Genomic DNA, 15,190 nt, shown 5'->3' on the forward strand with positions numbered 1-15,190 from the left:
TGACCCCCAACCACCCTGGTGTTAGGAGTTATGAAAATGCATCCTTCAGCCAAGCACAGCCTTTATTGTCTGTAATTAGTTCTGTCTTTTGGGAACCTCCATGGGAGAGAAACTCTTACGTTAGCAGGTCCTGGTTTGGGGCAGGAATGGGCTGAGCCAGCAAACCCAGATCTTTGGCCTTGTTTCCTTGCTGCAGCCTAGAAAGGGGTTTCTATGAGCATGGATGCTGGACCTGTCCCTAACACACACACACACACACACACACACACACACACACACACACACACACACACACACACACGCCGCACACACACACGCACACACGCTCTTGGCCTGACAGATCTGCTATGTCTGGCCCTCAAAGGTTCCTGCGTGTGCACTCATGCTAGACAGGCAGTCATGCTCAGCTGCAGCAATGACAGCTACTAGCTGGGTCTCTGTCTGAATGATAGGCAGTGAGCAGGACACTCTCAGACTGCCCACTGAGGACCAGGGGAGTGTTCACTGCCTGCCCTCCTGAAGGCCCCTGTGGGGTCAGTCAGCTGAGCAGTGGGGCCTAACAGACGGCTTGCATCTGATGTGAGCACTTTCCATTCCCTACTGCCTGCACTGGGCTGTCCTTAACCCTTCCAGGATAGCTCTGGGCTCAGCATGCTTTTCTCAGGGTGAGGATGCACTAAGGACCAGACAGCAGGTGGAACAGGACTCAGGGCTCAGAGCAGCCCGAGAGGAAAGAGGAGGGAAAACACCCTTGGTAGGTTGTATGTGATTGGAGGCTTTAAGTTCCAGGCCTTGGTTGGAGCTACACTGTGTGGTAGAACTCAGGAATTTGTGCTTTCCAGACCATTGTGAGAGGTCAGGCCTCTGGGTACTAATTAGTTCCTGGGGTCCCTCTGGGTGATCTCAGGCCTACCTCCTTCATATTGCCTATAGGAAGCTCTGGACAAAAGACCATGAGCTGAGAGGCTAACAGCTGGGGTGTGTAGGTGGGATGGAGTTCCAGGGCTAGGTCTGGAAAGGAAGTTGTGGGGTTGTTGTCCTGGAGACATGGGCCTTGCACTTTAGCTCACACAGTTCAGACCCCAATGGTCTTTATTTGTGGTAGTCAGAGATTCCGAACCCTGATCTCCCTGCCCACGCAGGGTCCCATTAGGCCAATTATGGTAGTCTCCATAAGCACTTTGAGCCCCAGGATGGAAATGCTGCCTTCTACAATGCTCAGGTCACTCTGATAATCAGTATTATGGTGGTCTGGAACTGTTTAATTGGAGCAGAGACCTGTGAAGTGAATACAGTGGCTTTGACATCATTAAATCTAAGATAAGATTGGAATGTGGATCAGCACACTGGTCCTAAGGTTTAACGGCCCAAGATTACCTTTGGGCTAACCAGGGCTCAGCTCAGCAGAGGGCTTGGCAAAAGGCTTTTGGTAGCTTCTTTTCCGGTTGCCAGGGCTCCACTTGGGTTAAACAGTCAGATACCCATTCTGGTTCCTCCTGTCTTTCCTAGGGACCCTCTTCAGTCCATGGATGGCTAGGGGAAAAGAAGCCAGTGGGTTAATATGAGTGCCCAAATGCACAGAGCCTCCATGAGGCCCTACAGATTTGGTGTGACAGATTTGGTGACATGCCACAGAGGACATATCTAGAACTTTTATAGAGGCCTGAGGAGTCAGCCAATGTCTGCGGACAGCTGCTGACTGGCATCTGCATGCCTAGGTCTGGGAGAACAAGACATAGGATAAAACCTAACTTTAGGCCCATGGTCAGTGGAGGATGAGAACTGAGCCTTGGGTAAGCTGTGGCCTGGGTCCTTGGCAGCTCTATGGTGGTTCTGAGCCATTTGGACCACCCCAGTCTTGTTTCCAGGTACTGAGCACTGCCACTCAACAGTGAGCAGTGGTCCCTTGGGATAAACTCTCTACAGTAAGTGCCAATTCAGGCACTTCCAAGAAAGTGTGGGCTCCCCCACCCCACCCAGCAGGTCCTTGAAGAACTAAAGCCCTAAAGTTCTAAAGTCTTTAGAACTCAAGCAACTTCTTCCTGGGTCACTTCTGAGACCCTTGGGGCCACTGTTAAGCCCACTCCAATCCCTGGTGTCCTTAGTTTCTGAATCTTCCCGTGGCCTGGGCCTGGGGTATGCACTGCCTCAAACTTTAGCATCCTAGGGAATGGTAGATGTATCTGTAAAGGTTGGAAAGAGCTCATGCTTCCTTGGGCACCCTGTGGAATGGTTCCTGGGGTATCTTGTGAACCCTTTGTTTTCTGCAAAAGGAAGACAGTGACCAAGAACACTTCTCTCTACTATTGACACCTGAGCCAGGACACTGCTGGGCCCTCCAGGGCTCTGAGTGTTTCTTGTCAGAGGGCAGGTGGCCAGCTGTAGCTGCAGGTGTAGGCTCAGAGCCCAGGGTGGAAAGAGCTCCAGTGGAAGGCTTCAGCTCACAAGGCAGGGTGTTGGTGTCTATGGCGTGGGTAATGATGGGGTTTGGTTACAGGTTGGCCTCGCAAGGCATGGCGTAAGGGAGGGGAGGCTCCCATCTGTGCTTTCAAGGGCCACCGTGTTTTTCTGATGGGAGGAGAGAAAAGGAGCCATTGGAGGGGTGCCGTGGGGCGTGGCAGAAGAAGGGAAGCTGGGCTTGAGACCGGGAGTGGAAAGGTGCAGCTTGGGTGGTGACCTGAGGTTGGGCGTTACAGGAGGCAGACACAGATGACCATCAGGGAACACTAGGTTTTGAGGAATTCTGCGCCTTCTACAAGATGATGTCCACTCGCCGAGACCTCTATCTGCTCATGCTGACCTACAGCAACCATAAGGACCATTTGGATGCCTCCGACCTGCAGCGCTTTCTGGAGGTGGAGCAGAAGGTGAGGTCTCACTGAAGCTGCAGGGCCGGTGGGTGTGGCCTCAACTTCAGCCTTAGTTTTTGCTATTATGTATGTGTTCAAAGCTTCACAGCAGAGTAGGACCTTGATGCTGCCAGGTAAGTGAAGTGAGGAAGCTTACAGTGTCCTCACAGATAGAGGGGGCTCTGGTCAGCTCCATTCTGGCATTGGGTCCCCACCCAAAGCCTCCAGAGGGTCACACCTGCCCTTGGCAAAAATTTCATACTGAGCATTTCATGAGCTGGGATTCCATGGCCTGGCCTTTGTGAACCACCCTTCTCCATGCTTGTCTAGCCCCACGTCCTGCCTGACTCCAGATGTGGCCTCCTGCAATTACCTGTCCATTCAGCAAACACTTGACCCCAGGAAGTCAGTCCATTAATAGGCTCTGCCCTGCTGCCTAGACCATTCACCACTACAGTCTCAGAGCCCACCCCCTCCCACCTTAGAATAGGTCTGGGCATGGGTAAGGTACTGCCCACTCTGATGGCAGGGAGATGGGGGGCCAAGCCCTGTGGAGAGAGCACTCCCATGGGAAGTAGGATAGCATGTGGCTCCCCCTGGGGGCACTTGAGGACAGCCTCTTGGACCTACCTGCCAGGGTCTTCCTGGATCTTTTCCCAGGAGGAGGTCATGCCTTGGGAGCCTAGTTACTGGCTGGGACTTGCTCAAGGCCCTCAGTTTTGCCCAGTTGCATGCTCAGAGTCCCCCTTACAGTGATTGGCCATGCACCACCACAGCAGGGAGGGGACTAGGTAGCTGAATAGCAGCTGTGGGCTTGGGATTTGAGGTTCAGTTCCTAGCTCTGCCCAGGACTACCCCTTCCCCACCACCATGGCCTACGCGGGGTTATTGCTAGGCCTGCTTCCTCCACAAGGCTGCCCACCTAAGCGGCTTGGTTTCTTTTCTGTAGCTGTGGTAAAATACCCTGACAAAAGTAACTTAGGGAGAGGGGGTTTATTTGGCTCACAATTCTAAGTTGTAGTCCACTGTGGCAGGGAAGTCAGAGAGTCAGCAGCTTGAGCAAATGGGGTCACACTGCATCCGCAGTGAAGAGCAGAGAGAGATGAGTGCATGTGTGTTAGCATTGCGCTTGTGTCCTCCATCTTACACAGTCCAGGATTCCTTTCCCAGGGAATGGTCTCATCCACAATTAAGATGGGTCTGCCCATATCAATTAACATAATCAAGACAGTCCCCCACAGCTGTGCCCACAGGCCAACCTGATCTAGACAAGAAGTCTCATGGAGACTTCTTTTCCTGGTGACTCTACCTTTTGTGAAATTGACAGTTAAGATTCACCATTATGCTACACTACCCTTGGGGTGGCCCCGGCCTTCAGGCTTCCCCGCCTTAATGTCATGGCTGGATCCCTCCTTATGGCAGCCATATTTTTCCCCTCAATCAGAGAAAGTAACCCACAATCCGTGTGACTCATAGTTGGCTGACTGCTGAGTTCCAGGCAATGTGGCACAAGAGGTGGTCAGTGCCTCCAGCCCTCCAGCCACCCTTGCTGTGGTCAGCCTCCGTGTGGTGATCAGAGACAAGGGCAGGGAACGGTGATGGTGGTGGGAAGGTAGAGGGGGAGGCTGCCTGAAGGTAGCCCACACTGTGAATGAACTACCCCGGGCGCATGCCTCCGCTCTGGCCTAGATGAATGGTGTGACACTCGAGAGCTGTCAGAATATCATCGAGCAATTTGAGCCTTGCCCGGAAAATAGGAGCAAGGGGGTGCTGGGCATTGATGGTGAGTGGGTCCTCTCCTCAGTTCAGCTGTTCTGGGGGATGGTGGGAAACTAATGGGACAGCGGCATGCCTGGACAAGGAAGGGACTCTACCGTGTTGAACTGCTCTGTGCCACAGTCTCATGCTATGTTGCAGGCTTTACCAACTACACGAGGAGCCCCGCTGGTGACATCTTCAACCCTGAGCACCATGGAGTGCACCAAGACATGACACGGCCATTGAGCCACTACTTTATCACCTCATCCCACAACACCTACCTCGTGGGTGACCAGCTCATGTCCCAGTCTCGGGTAGATATGTATGCCTGGGTCCTGCAGGCCGGCTGCCGCTGTGTGGAGGGTAAGCACTCCTGGACTCTGCCCCTCCAGCACAGAGGACCAGTCTTGGCTGCAGATGGCACCTCCTTCAGGAAATGGGCTGGGCTTGAGGAACCATGGGGGCCTCTGGCAGAGTCCCCCTGTGGTTGGAGTCCAGGGACTCAGCCTCCCTAGGCTTACACGGCTAAGCCTCTTGGGCTAACCAGGGTCTGCTTGCCCACAGTGGACTGCTGGGACGGGCCTGATGGGGAGCCTATTGTGCACCATGGTTACACTCTGACCTCCAAGATCCTTTTCAAAGATGTCATCGAAACCATCAACAAATATGCCTTCATCAAGAATGAGTGAGTGGCCTGGTCTCCTGGGGGTTGGCTCCTGTGGCAGGCAGGGGAAGGGCATCCAGGGTTTGGGTTTCTCTCCTTCCCTTGTGTTTCCCAGTGGACAATGACTATAATATCCAACTGGCAGGGTTTGTTTAGAGATCATTCTTTGAGGAGAGTGGCGGGGGAAGAGAATCGAGCCATGGTAGGGGAGGGAGGAAAGGTTACGGTGTGTGTAAGAATGGACAGCAGGATGATCACGTGCCTGTAGCCTATGTACAGACACTTAGTGGCAATCTCTGGTCTCAGCCACCCATGGAAGTGACGGCCCGAGCACTAATTACCCCCAGGAAGCCACTCTGTGTCCAGACTCAATTTGCTGTCACTCAGCTGTGGCCATAGATGCTGCTGAGAAAAATCCAATTTGGTTTCTGGAAATAGAAGACATTACCTTGGCTAAACAAGACTCTGAAGCAGAGAAGGGGCTGGTGAAACAGGGAGCCAGGTGGATTTCGGAAACAGAAGCAGTTGGGCGGGGGGGTGGGGTGGGATGGGGTGGGGGGGGTGAGTGTATCAGTAAGGCTCTCGGGATTGCAGCTGAGGAAGGTGTTGCAGCTCAGGGGCTGTTTCTGTGAGCCAGCGTCATCTTTCCAGGTACAGTGTTCCCCTCAAGGACCTGTCTTGTCTGAGAAATGGGGAGAAAAATACTTTCACCCTGCTCTCTGCCCTTTTCATATCACATGACTGCCTATTTCTTGTTCTGGACAGTTACGTTTTCTAAACAGATCATGATTGCCTTTTGGTAAAAATCGAAGTCAGATGTATATACATGTAGTTAAAAAAAAACAAAAACAAAGCAGAAGCATTTGAAAAGCTCCACCCCATACTCTTCATTCTGCACTGAGCAGGTAGCTACTATCCTGCTTGATGGTACATGCCAGGCTTAGGCCGCTGTCAGGACTCCAGGGCCTCCACTGTCCAGCTCAATGAGGTTATGTTTATTCATTATTCTATATTATCTCATACATGCCATATTCAAACTACGGCTTTTTCAGACACCATCTTTTTACTTTCCTGGAGTTTTTGATTTCCTTTGTTTTTTTTTTCTCATGCTTTCTTTACTTGTCCCTAAAATTTCTCAGTTTCTTTCCTACCCATTTATTTACTTTTCAGAGTTATTGGTGGGTCACCTCTTAGAGCAGATGGCAGACCTTTTACCTAATTACTTAACTACCTATGTCATCATTCAAAGGTACAGGTGGCCTGTATACCTACAGATATGGGGCCTAGTCATGCTCTAGGATTCTGGTCTCTTCCCATCCCTCTTGTCTTGGTACCACAGGTACCCAGTGATCCTGTCCATTGAGAACCACTGTAGTGTCGTTCAGCAAAAGAAGATGGCCCAATATCTGACTGACATCCTTGGGGACAAGTTGGACCTATCCTCAGTGAGCAGCGAGGATGCCACCATGCTTCCTTCTCCACAGATGCTCAAGGGCAAGATCCTGGTGAAGGTGACTTTTCTGGGACCATCATTGTGATGGCTCTGGCCTGGGGCCAAGCTGGAGAATTACAGTGTCTATAGACAGATTTGGGGGGTGGGCACTCACCCTTGGGGTGACCATGCCGTCTTGAGCCACCTCCCTTGTATGCTGCTGCTACAACAGCAACTGCTCTGGTTGCACAACTACAACCCACTTTTTGTCCTGAGATTCCAAGAAGGAGCTTGGAAAAGCCCCCTCCCTATTGCAGGGCTCCTAGTGGGTACCAGCCGCTGGATTCCTGTACTCCCTTCAGAGCTTCTCCTATTACCTACCTTGTCCCCCAGGGGAAGAAGCTTCCCGCCAATATCAGCGAGGATGCAGAAGAAGGTGAGGTATCTGATGAGGACAGCGCCGACGAGATTGATGATGACTGCAAGCTCCTCAATGGGGATGTAAGTGGGAGCCAGAGGCTCTGATGGAGGTCCTAAGGGTGGGAAGCCTGTGGTCCCCAAGAGTAGCCGCTTGTCCTGGTTGCCAGGATGAGTTAGGAAGAGTGACAGCTGGGAGGGATGGACATAAGGTTAAATGCTGGTGTGGTGTGCAAAGCTGTCTAGCTTCTGAGGTTGGGCTGTTCTGGGGTCTATGCTGTTCTGTCTGCTTGGCCCTCTGTATAAGAGGCATGAACCTCATGTCTAACCAGCAGGCCAGCCACACGTCTACTGTTGTCTCATTTTGGTTTCCATTGCTAGAACTGACTCTTGGATTTTGTCTATGATGCTGACCTAGTCCTCTTGGCCTTCCAGTGAGTGGAGGCAGCACTGAGCAGGGATAGGGGTGCACTTTGGATTCCATATGCCTTAACTCAGAGCACCTCAGCTGACTGGCCAGTCCAAGCTGACTGGACTCCGGGGTAGTCACGCCTAACCACCCCACTCCAAGACCAGCTCTGGTGCTGAGCTCTCCTGTCTGGCAGGTTCCTCTAGTGGTCATCTCCACGGAGCCTCTTGTATCTTTACTGTAGCTGGTCTGGCCAAGGGCTGGGGGCTGTGGAGGGAGCCTGAGCAGTCTGTAAGAGCCTCTGCTAGTGGAGTTGGGGGCTGGGGGAGCTGAGTGGAGGCAGGCTCTGTAACTGACATCTCTCTTCTGGGCACTGCTCATCCACTGCTCTCAGTTGCTGTGAAGCAGTGAAGACTTTATTTCCCCCTGAGGAGTCATCAGATGGGAAAATAATTGTGCAGGAGGCCTCTGGGCCAGAGCTGGCTAATTGTTTTAGAAAGCCCTGAGACAGCAGATTCTTCCTATTTTGGGTGTGCCTGCACATGTCTCTGGTTGGCCCAGGATGGTGACAGAACTTATGACTGTGATACACCCATCCTGAGCACCCTGGGAGTCCTGATGTCCCAGATTGAAGTCTTCCCTCGAGCACTCCAAGTACATCCATGTCTCACTGGGCTTGTCTTGTCAGAGAGGGCACCCAGCCAGGGTTAGAGGTTTCTCCAAAGTCTGCCCTGTCCCTGCTGTCTGCTCCACATGTAGATATGTATGGTGGCCAGCGTGTGGGTCTCAGATCCTATGTTATCTTCAGAATGTCCCATCTTCCTCCCCTGGGGCCCCCCTGGCAGAACCACGCTACTCTAGGGATCATGTGTCTGGGCTTTAGTGCTGTCCATAGCTGCCTCTGCACTGGGAATCACAGGGTATGTACAGGGACTATGATGGCCCCCTCTGCTGCTCACTGGGATGGGGACAGATACCAATGGGCTGACTTCTGGCTGTGGCAGGCCTCCACCAATCGGAAGCGTGTGGAAAATATTGCTAAGAAGAAGCTGGATTCTCTTATCAAGGAGTCAAAGATCCGTGATTGTGAAGACCCCAATGACTTCACTGTCTCCACACTGTCCCCATCTGGAAAGCTTGGGCATAAAGCAGAGGCCAAGAAGGTGAGATCTGTGTTGCTGACACATACTTCTCCAATAGCTAGTGTGTGGGCTGGGTGAGGGCCCAAGAATATGTGGTAGTAGATGTATATATACATATATAGGCACTAGTATGTAGAGATATATCTATAAAGCTATCCATATATATACCTGTGAGTACACTTGTACCTGTGCTCATGCCAGTACATATATATACCTGCATCTAAACACACATATGCACAATGCTTGCATATGCACATACATACCTGCATGCATACCCATATACACATACACCTCTGCCCACATACCTGCATGCATACATGTACATATGCATGCTTGTGTGCTCATACCATACAATATTCATACATGTGCACATACCTGTACACACATATCTATACACACACACTCGTCTGCACATGTCTGTACAATACTCACACATATTCACATGCCTGCATACACTCCTGTGCACACTCATGTATACTAGCACAGTATTTGTATGTGGGCAAATAGTCCCTTGGGGACCTATGGCTTCTCTTGGAGGGGCTTTGAGCATTGCCTACCTTGGTGAGGGTTTCATGGGGGATGGAGGGTGGACATCAGGATCTCAGGGCCCAGCCAGTCCTAGGAGCTTCCCACTACCTGAAGCAGCTCACAGATATGTGGGGAATACAGAGAGAATGGCCCTCAGAGACTGTCCTGGCAGGTGTGATGGGGTGGAGGCAGGTGCCAGACAGGCTGGACCAGACTGCGCCTCTGGTGGGGAGCAGCAAGCCAGGCTTGAAGGACAGGTACACTAGGTAAGTGGCCTGAGTGAAAGATCCATACAGCAGCTGGCTGTGGTGGCTGTGGCGGGTTGGGCAGCTGGTCTCACAGCTGAGCAGGGCATCTGCAGGGTGAGATGGTTAGAGCAGTTCCTGTTGCCTGGGAGCCTTCCCTCCCCTGCCCTTCCCTTCCTGTGGCACTGGCTCACTTTTTGCTGTTTCCAGGGCTCTTGGGAGGGCTGGAAGGGCCTCTCCCAGTTGAACAGGGTCCTCTCCTGCTGTATTTTTAGAGGTGTGTTTGTTTCCACCCACAACACTGGAGGGCTCAGCATAGCTGATATGATAGCTCTGTGCAGGTGGCTCACACAGGTCCTATGCACACAGCCTTCTTTTTATTTTTAGCTCTCAGACAATTGGGCAAGAGAATGTAGCCTACCTGATGCTTTGCCCAGCCTCTGTTAGCAGAGGCTGAGTGGAGGTGTGGCCCTGTAACTAGTTGGTCCAATCCTGGTGAGGGTTAACAGGATCTCTGCTTTTCTTGGCTGACAAAAGGACACCTGGGGGCAGTAGCACAGCTTGGCCCCTGCTATCTCATGTGTGAATAACTGTGCTCAGAGAAAGCTTCTTGGAGGAAGAGAGGAAGAGGAGGAAGAGGAGGAAGAGGAGGAGGAGGGGGGGAAACAGGGGGAGGATCTCCTTTATTGAGATACCCAGGTTGGAGGAGAAGCTTGGACCCCCCAGCCTGACAGTATCACCAGGCGGTCTGTGACACAGTGTAGGAGACAAACAGAAAGGGTACACATCATGAAGTTTGCAGAGCTAGGGGCTGAAGAACTGTAGCAAAGGGCACTGACCAGCCAGGGAGCTTCTTGGCGTGTAGTCCAGATGAGGGATGAGTATCTGTGCTCCTACCATGAGTCACTCTGGCCTTCCCCCCCGCCCCCTCAGGCTAGGTGTCATTTCTCTGCATATGAACCTTGAGGACATGAGGCCCAGCTCAGGGGCTCTTGTGAGACAGCAGGAGGATTTGGGAGTAGCCTGTGAATACAAGGGGAGACAGAAGAAACCCCCTACTAGCAGTTAAACATAGCTCCAGAGGTTGCAGAACAGTGCCACTGGGGCCCTGTCCCACAGGTTGGCCCCAGAAAAGGATCTTTTCTGCTGAGGATGGAGGCTTAACTGCTGGCCTTATTTGTGGAGAGGACCCCCCAGTGCTGCCTATACTACTTTGCCCCAAACTTACCCCATTATCAGCTGTTCACAGCCCCTGAGGGTGGCCGCGTCAAGCTATGTGTGCATGGTACTTGTGGGCTGATGATGGATTTTAACCTTGTCATGTGAACTGTGGCTGGTGAGCACACACCTGTATGGTCAGTGTGTGCTTCTCCTAATTTGTGTGCATATTTTATTCATTCAAGGCATGGTGATGGCAACAGTTTGAATATTACTTAAAGAACTTAGAAAAATGTCAGCCTCATGAGGTTCTCAACACATGAGTGCAGCTTCTAGGGCTTCTCCCACCACATGTTCCCAATTTCAGAGCCAAACGGACTATCATTTTGGGGGCCTCATAGGCTAATGAAAGGATGTGCAGGGCACAGATACACCTGGTACGTCAGATACTGGGAATCTGCCTCTGGCTCTGGACCTTGGAAGTCTGTAGACTGGAAGGGCCTGGCCAACATGGCCACAGGGCCACTCTGGGCATCAGGAAGGGCAGCCACATCTGGTCCTGACACTCCAAGAGGGTAGAGTAGGGATTCAATGTAGAGGCAGTTGGCAGGAGCTTCAGACTATCATCACATCAATAAGATCAGCAACAGGGGATGCTTGATGATGTCAAGGCAGGGTAGCTTAGGCAGAAGAGGTCATGGGAAAACACCAGCTGCTCTCTGAGACAGTGGCCGAGAACTAAGAGTTCTCTGTGGCCAGGGACCAAAGTAGGCTCTTTACAGTGTGAATAAGTGTCCATGGTATATGCAGGGGTGTGTACATATGGGTGTGATATATACAGGAGTCCACAATATGTGCAGGAGTCTACAGTGTGTGCAGGGCACCAAGGTATGTGCAGGGGGGGCCCATGCTGTGTTCAGGTGTCCATGGTGTGTGGAGGTGTCTATTGTATATGAAGAAGTGTCCATGTGCATGTATAGGAGTGTCCTTGAGCTAGTGTACAGGGCTGTCCATGGTGTGTACAGTAACATCCACGCTATGTGCAGATATGACCTGTGGATGTATGGGATACACAGCATGGTGCGTGGACAGTTCTCCACACTGTGGTACATGCTGCATGTCTCTCTTCCTGACACCCTTCTCTAGCAGGGATTCCCAGCTGCAGGTACATGGCTCTAGAGAGTCTGACAGAGACCATTCTCCACCTAGGCCAGGGCACAGAATCAGATGGGGCACCCCGACTAGAACTCTTCTGAGTTTCCAGGTGCCCATGCAAGGGTTGTGGGGAGTGAGTTTTGACAGCCATGGTGGCCTTGGAGAAGCAAGTGTGCAAGTTGCTCAATGGTTGTGATGTGAACAAGCTTCCAGGATGGGGTCCTGGGCCCCGCACCGTGGAGGACCACGGGGTCCTACCCTGTGCCCAGTGGGTACTTCCAGCCTCACTTAGCTGGATCTGGGATTATTCACCTAATTTGTGCAGAAATAGGCTGGGGCGTCAGGGCTTCAGGGATTTTCAAAAAAGGATTATGTAAGCACTCAGCTAAAGAATATTCCAGATGCAAGCTGCACTTATTATGCAGTCTTCATCCATGATAAAAAAAAAATTGGAACTGGTACTTGAGTTTAAAACCACACATCTTCAGGCATCTTCCTGGTAGCTGTGCTTGGCTCCCCCAAATCAGTGCCTTGCTCCCAGACCTGCTCAATTCAACTTCTTCCAGAGAGGCCTTCTGGAGTCACCCAGGAAGCCGTCCTGCCCTCCTTGGCTGGTCAGAAATTGAGTTCAACTTCTGTCTGCCTCTCAGGGTCAGAGCAAGGTGGAGGAGGATGTGGAGTCCGGGGAGGACACCGGGGCAAGCAGGCGGAACAGCCGTCTCCTCGTAAGCAGCTTCTCCAAGCGCAAGGTGAACAGAGGTCCTGGGCTAGGAGGTCCCATCTGGTGCTACTTCTATCCCTGTACCATTTGCTAGCTGTGATTGGGTTCAGGGTCAGGAGCTCTGGCTGCTGCTCCCCTGACCCACGCTGGCCAGCGTCTGAGATTCAGATATCCCATGGCTGTCTGAGAGTCCCCCAGGGCCAGGAGCCTGCAGATACCTCTGTGGGCCCAGCTGGGTAGGAACTCAGGAACCTGGGCAGAGAGCCTCTGCCTTGCACGTCCTATCCTTTTTCATGTCCTGGCTTGACCCATGGCTTCTCAAGTCACAAATCTACCTCCCTGCACAGAAAAAAGGCAGCAAGATAAAGAAGGTGGCCAGTGTGGAAGAGGGGAATGAGAACCTGGACTCCCCAGGAAGCCAGAGCCGAGGGTCAGTGCCCTGCCCCAGTGTGTGTATGTGTGTGTGCGTGTGTGTGTGTGTGTGTGTGTGTGTGTGTGTGTGTGTGTGTGTGTGTGTGTGTGTGTGTGTGTTCTTGCCCAGTTCCAGGGAGCTATCCCTGAGTGCTGGGCAGAAATGGGGGGCTGGTATGGGATTCCATGCTCCACTGTCATTCTGAACACTTAAGAGAAAGTGAAGCTGTTGTCCATGCAGCTGCAGAAAGGGACGTACAGCACAGAGTCAGCCTAGCAGCGCTCAGGTGCTGGGGGGGGGGGGGGGGTCCTAAGGTTCCCTCAGAGTCTCCTGGGCATAGACACTGCCTGACCCACGAGACCTCAGTTTCTACCTCCTCTTTCCAAGGCCCCCAACTGTATATTCCCTCCAGGGGCAATGCCTGTCTATCTCCGTGCCTCCTATACCCCACAAGAGTGCCAGTCTGCTTCTGTCCACTTGCTTTCCACAGCACCTTAGAGAGTTCACTGGGGTCTCATACCCACTAGTCTAGCTTGGAGCTCATCCCCTCCTGTCCAGCCCCTCTCCTTCTCCTTCCCAGGCCTTGTTCAAGTCTATCTCCTCTTTCTGTGTCACAACCAGCCTCTCCCCAACGTTCTGTGTCTGAACTCCCAGCTCTGCCACGGCACACTGCTAAGTCACTGGACTATCTCTTCTCCATGACTAATTCCCTCCTGCCCAGAATGCTTCAGAAGCTCATATTCCTCAGAACACCCCTTGGCTGGGCAGGCATCCCCAGCCCTGATCTTGTATATGCTCAGGGGCACTCAGGGTCTTTGTCAAGGGTCAAGATCCCCTGAAGGCTTTATAGCCGCCCATATCCAACAGACATGTTTCCATAGCCTCATGATTGACAGGGGTGACTCCTGTCCCCACCTACTGTGAGACTACCTTGAATACTAGGGTGGTAGGTACATAGAACAGAGAAGACTGAGCTACCAGGACACTGGAAGGTTAGAGTGGGGTACTTGCCTGCTGAGGTGCAATGAACCTTAACTATTGTTTACAAGTCCCAGGTTGCCTGGGACATGTGATTTGGGGAGCAGATGGACCTGTACAGGCCCTGGAGCCTGAATCGAAGAACAGAAAGGCTGGCTGGGACTGGATGGGAGGGACGTAGCCACGGGGTCCTGAGTAGCCCTGCCACACCCTCGCAGGACTGCCCGGCAAAAGAAGACCATGAAGCTGTCACGAGCCCTCTCGGACCTAGTGAAATATACCAAGTCTGTGGGCACCCATGACGTGGAAATGGAGGGTGAGGGCCACGTGGAGGGTGGGGCCAGGCAGGTCAGCTGTGGGGTACAGGCTCTGTGTGCTCATGGCTGACTGGTCTGTGCCCCAGTGGCATCTAGCTGGCAGGTGTCGTCCTTCAGTGAGACCAAGGCCCACCAGATCCTGCAGCAGAAGCCTGCCCAGTACCTGCGCTTCAACCAGCACCAGCTCTCACGCATATACCCCTCCTCCTACCGTGTTGACTCCAGCAATTACAATCCGCAGCCCTTCTGGAATGCTGGCTGCCAGATGGGTGCGTGCAGGCATGTGGTACAGGGTGGGATGGTGAGGAGGGCCATCTCTGAAGGTGTTTGGCAACCAGGGTGGGGCCTTTCAGACCCTAGGGTGCATGAGAAACACCGTCTGTCCCTGCACTGCTAGCACGTATGCTGGGCTTCCAGCCCCAGAACTCGTGCAGGAGAGTGTGCGAACATTACTGACCTGCATGGGTGTCTGTCTTCCCTCCAGTTGCCCTGAACTACCAGTCAGAGGGGCGGATGCTGCAGCTGAACAGGGCCAAGTTCAGTGCCAACGGTGGCTGTGGCTACGTGCTCAAACCCCAGTGCATGTGCCAGGGTGAGGGGCTCAGGCTGGGGTGGGCTCCTGTGAGACTACCCTGAATACTGGGGTGGTGGGTACACACAGCAGCGGGGGGGTCAGGCTGAGACTGAACTACCAGGACACTGGGAGGTCAGAATGGGAGAACTACCTTCAGGGGGTGCAATGACCACTAACTACACCAGGGGCCTGAGGGTGGGGATTTAGGGAACCCCTCTGCTGGGCCCTGAGCTCTAGGCTGCATGAGATTCGGGGGTAGGACTTGTCTGGGACCCTGGCGTACTCTAGGAGATGTAGGCTCAGGTGCTGGACCTCAGTCCCTGATGGGCATGTCCAGGAGCCATCCATAGTACTCTCCCAGTGTGCTGCAGAGTCTTCGTATGCATACTGTCTTCTCATTATGCCTCTCTTGGTTGCACTGAGCTGTGTTT

General features: G+C 52.7%; 1 protein-coding gene across 2 annotated transcripts in view; it reads left to right on the plus strand.

The window, feature by feature from the left end:
- Positions 1-15,190, plus strand: part of Plch2 (phospholipase C eta 2) — a 58,595-nt gene that overhangs the window by 36,244 nt on the left and 7,161 nt on the right. Inside the window, exons 5-16 of one of the 2 annotated variants that reach the window (XM_052715057.1) lie at positions 2,697-2,867; positions 4,539-4,632; positions 4,767-4,970; positions 5,172-5,292; positions 6,611-6,782; positions 7,097-7,204; positions 8,534-8,692; positions 12,408-12,506; positions 12,826-12,908; positions 14,087-14,184; positions 14,272-14,454; positions 14,670-14,777. In XM_052715057.1, coding sequence (XP_052571017.1) covers positions 2,697-2,867; positions 4,539-4,632; positions 4,767-4,970; positions 5,172-5,292; positions 6,611-6,782; positions 7,097-7,204; positions 8,534-8,692; positions 12,408-12,506; positions 12,826-12,908; positions 14,087-14,184; positions 14,272-14,454; positions 14,670-14,777 — 1,600 coding nt within the window. The remainder of the gene's footprint in view (positions 1-2,696; positions 2,868-4,538; positions 4,633-4,766; positions 4,971-5,171; positions 5,293-6,610; positions 6,783-7,096; positions 7,205-8,533; positions 8,693-12,407; positions 12,507-12,825; positions 12,909-14,086; positions 14,185-14,271; positions 14,455-14,669; positions 14,778-15,190) is intronic. The other variant, XM_052715056.1, reaches the window with a different exon arrangement.

The sequence above is a fragment of the Peromyscus californicus genome, unplaced genomic scaffold, assembly GCF_007827085.1.
Source record: "Peromyscus californicus insignis strain IS unplaced genomic scaffold, ASM782708v3 Scaffold_5__1_contigs__length_169319896, whole genome shotgun sequence".
NCBI lineage: Eukaryota > Metazoa > Chordata > Mammalia > Rodentia > Cricetidae > Peromyscus > Peromyscus californicus.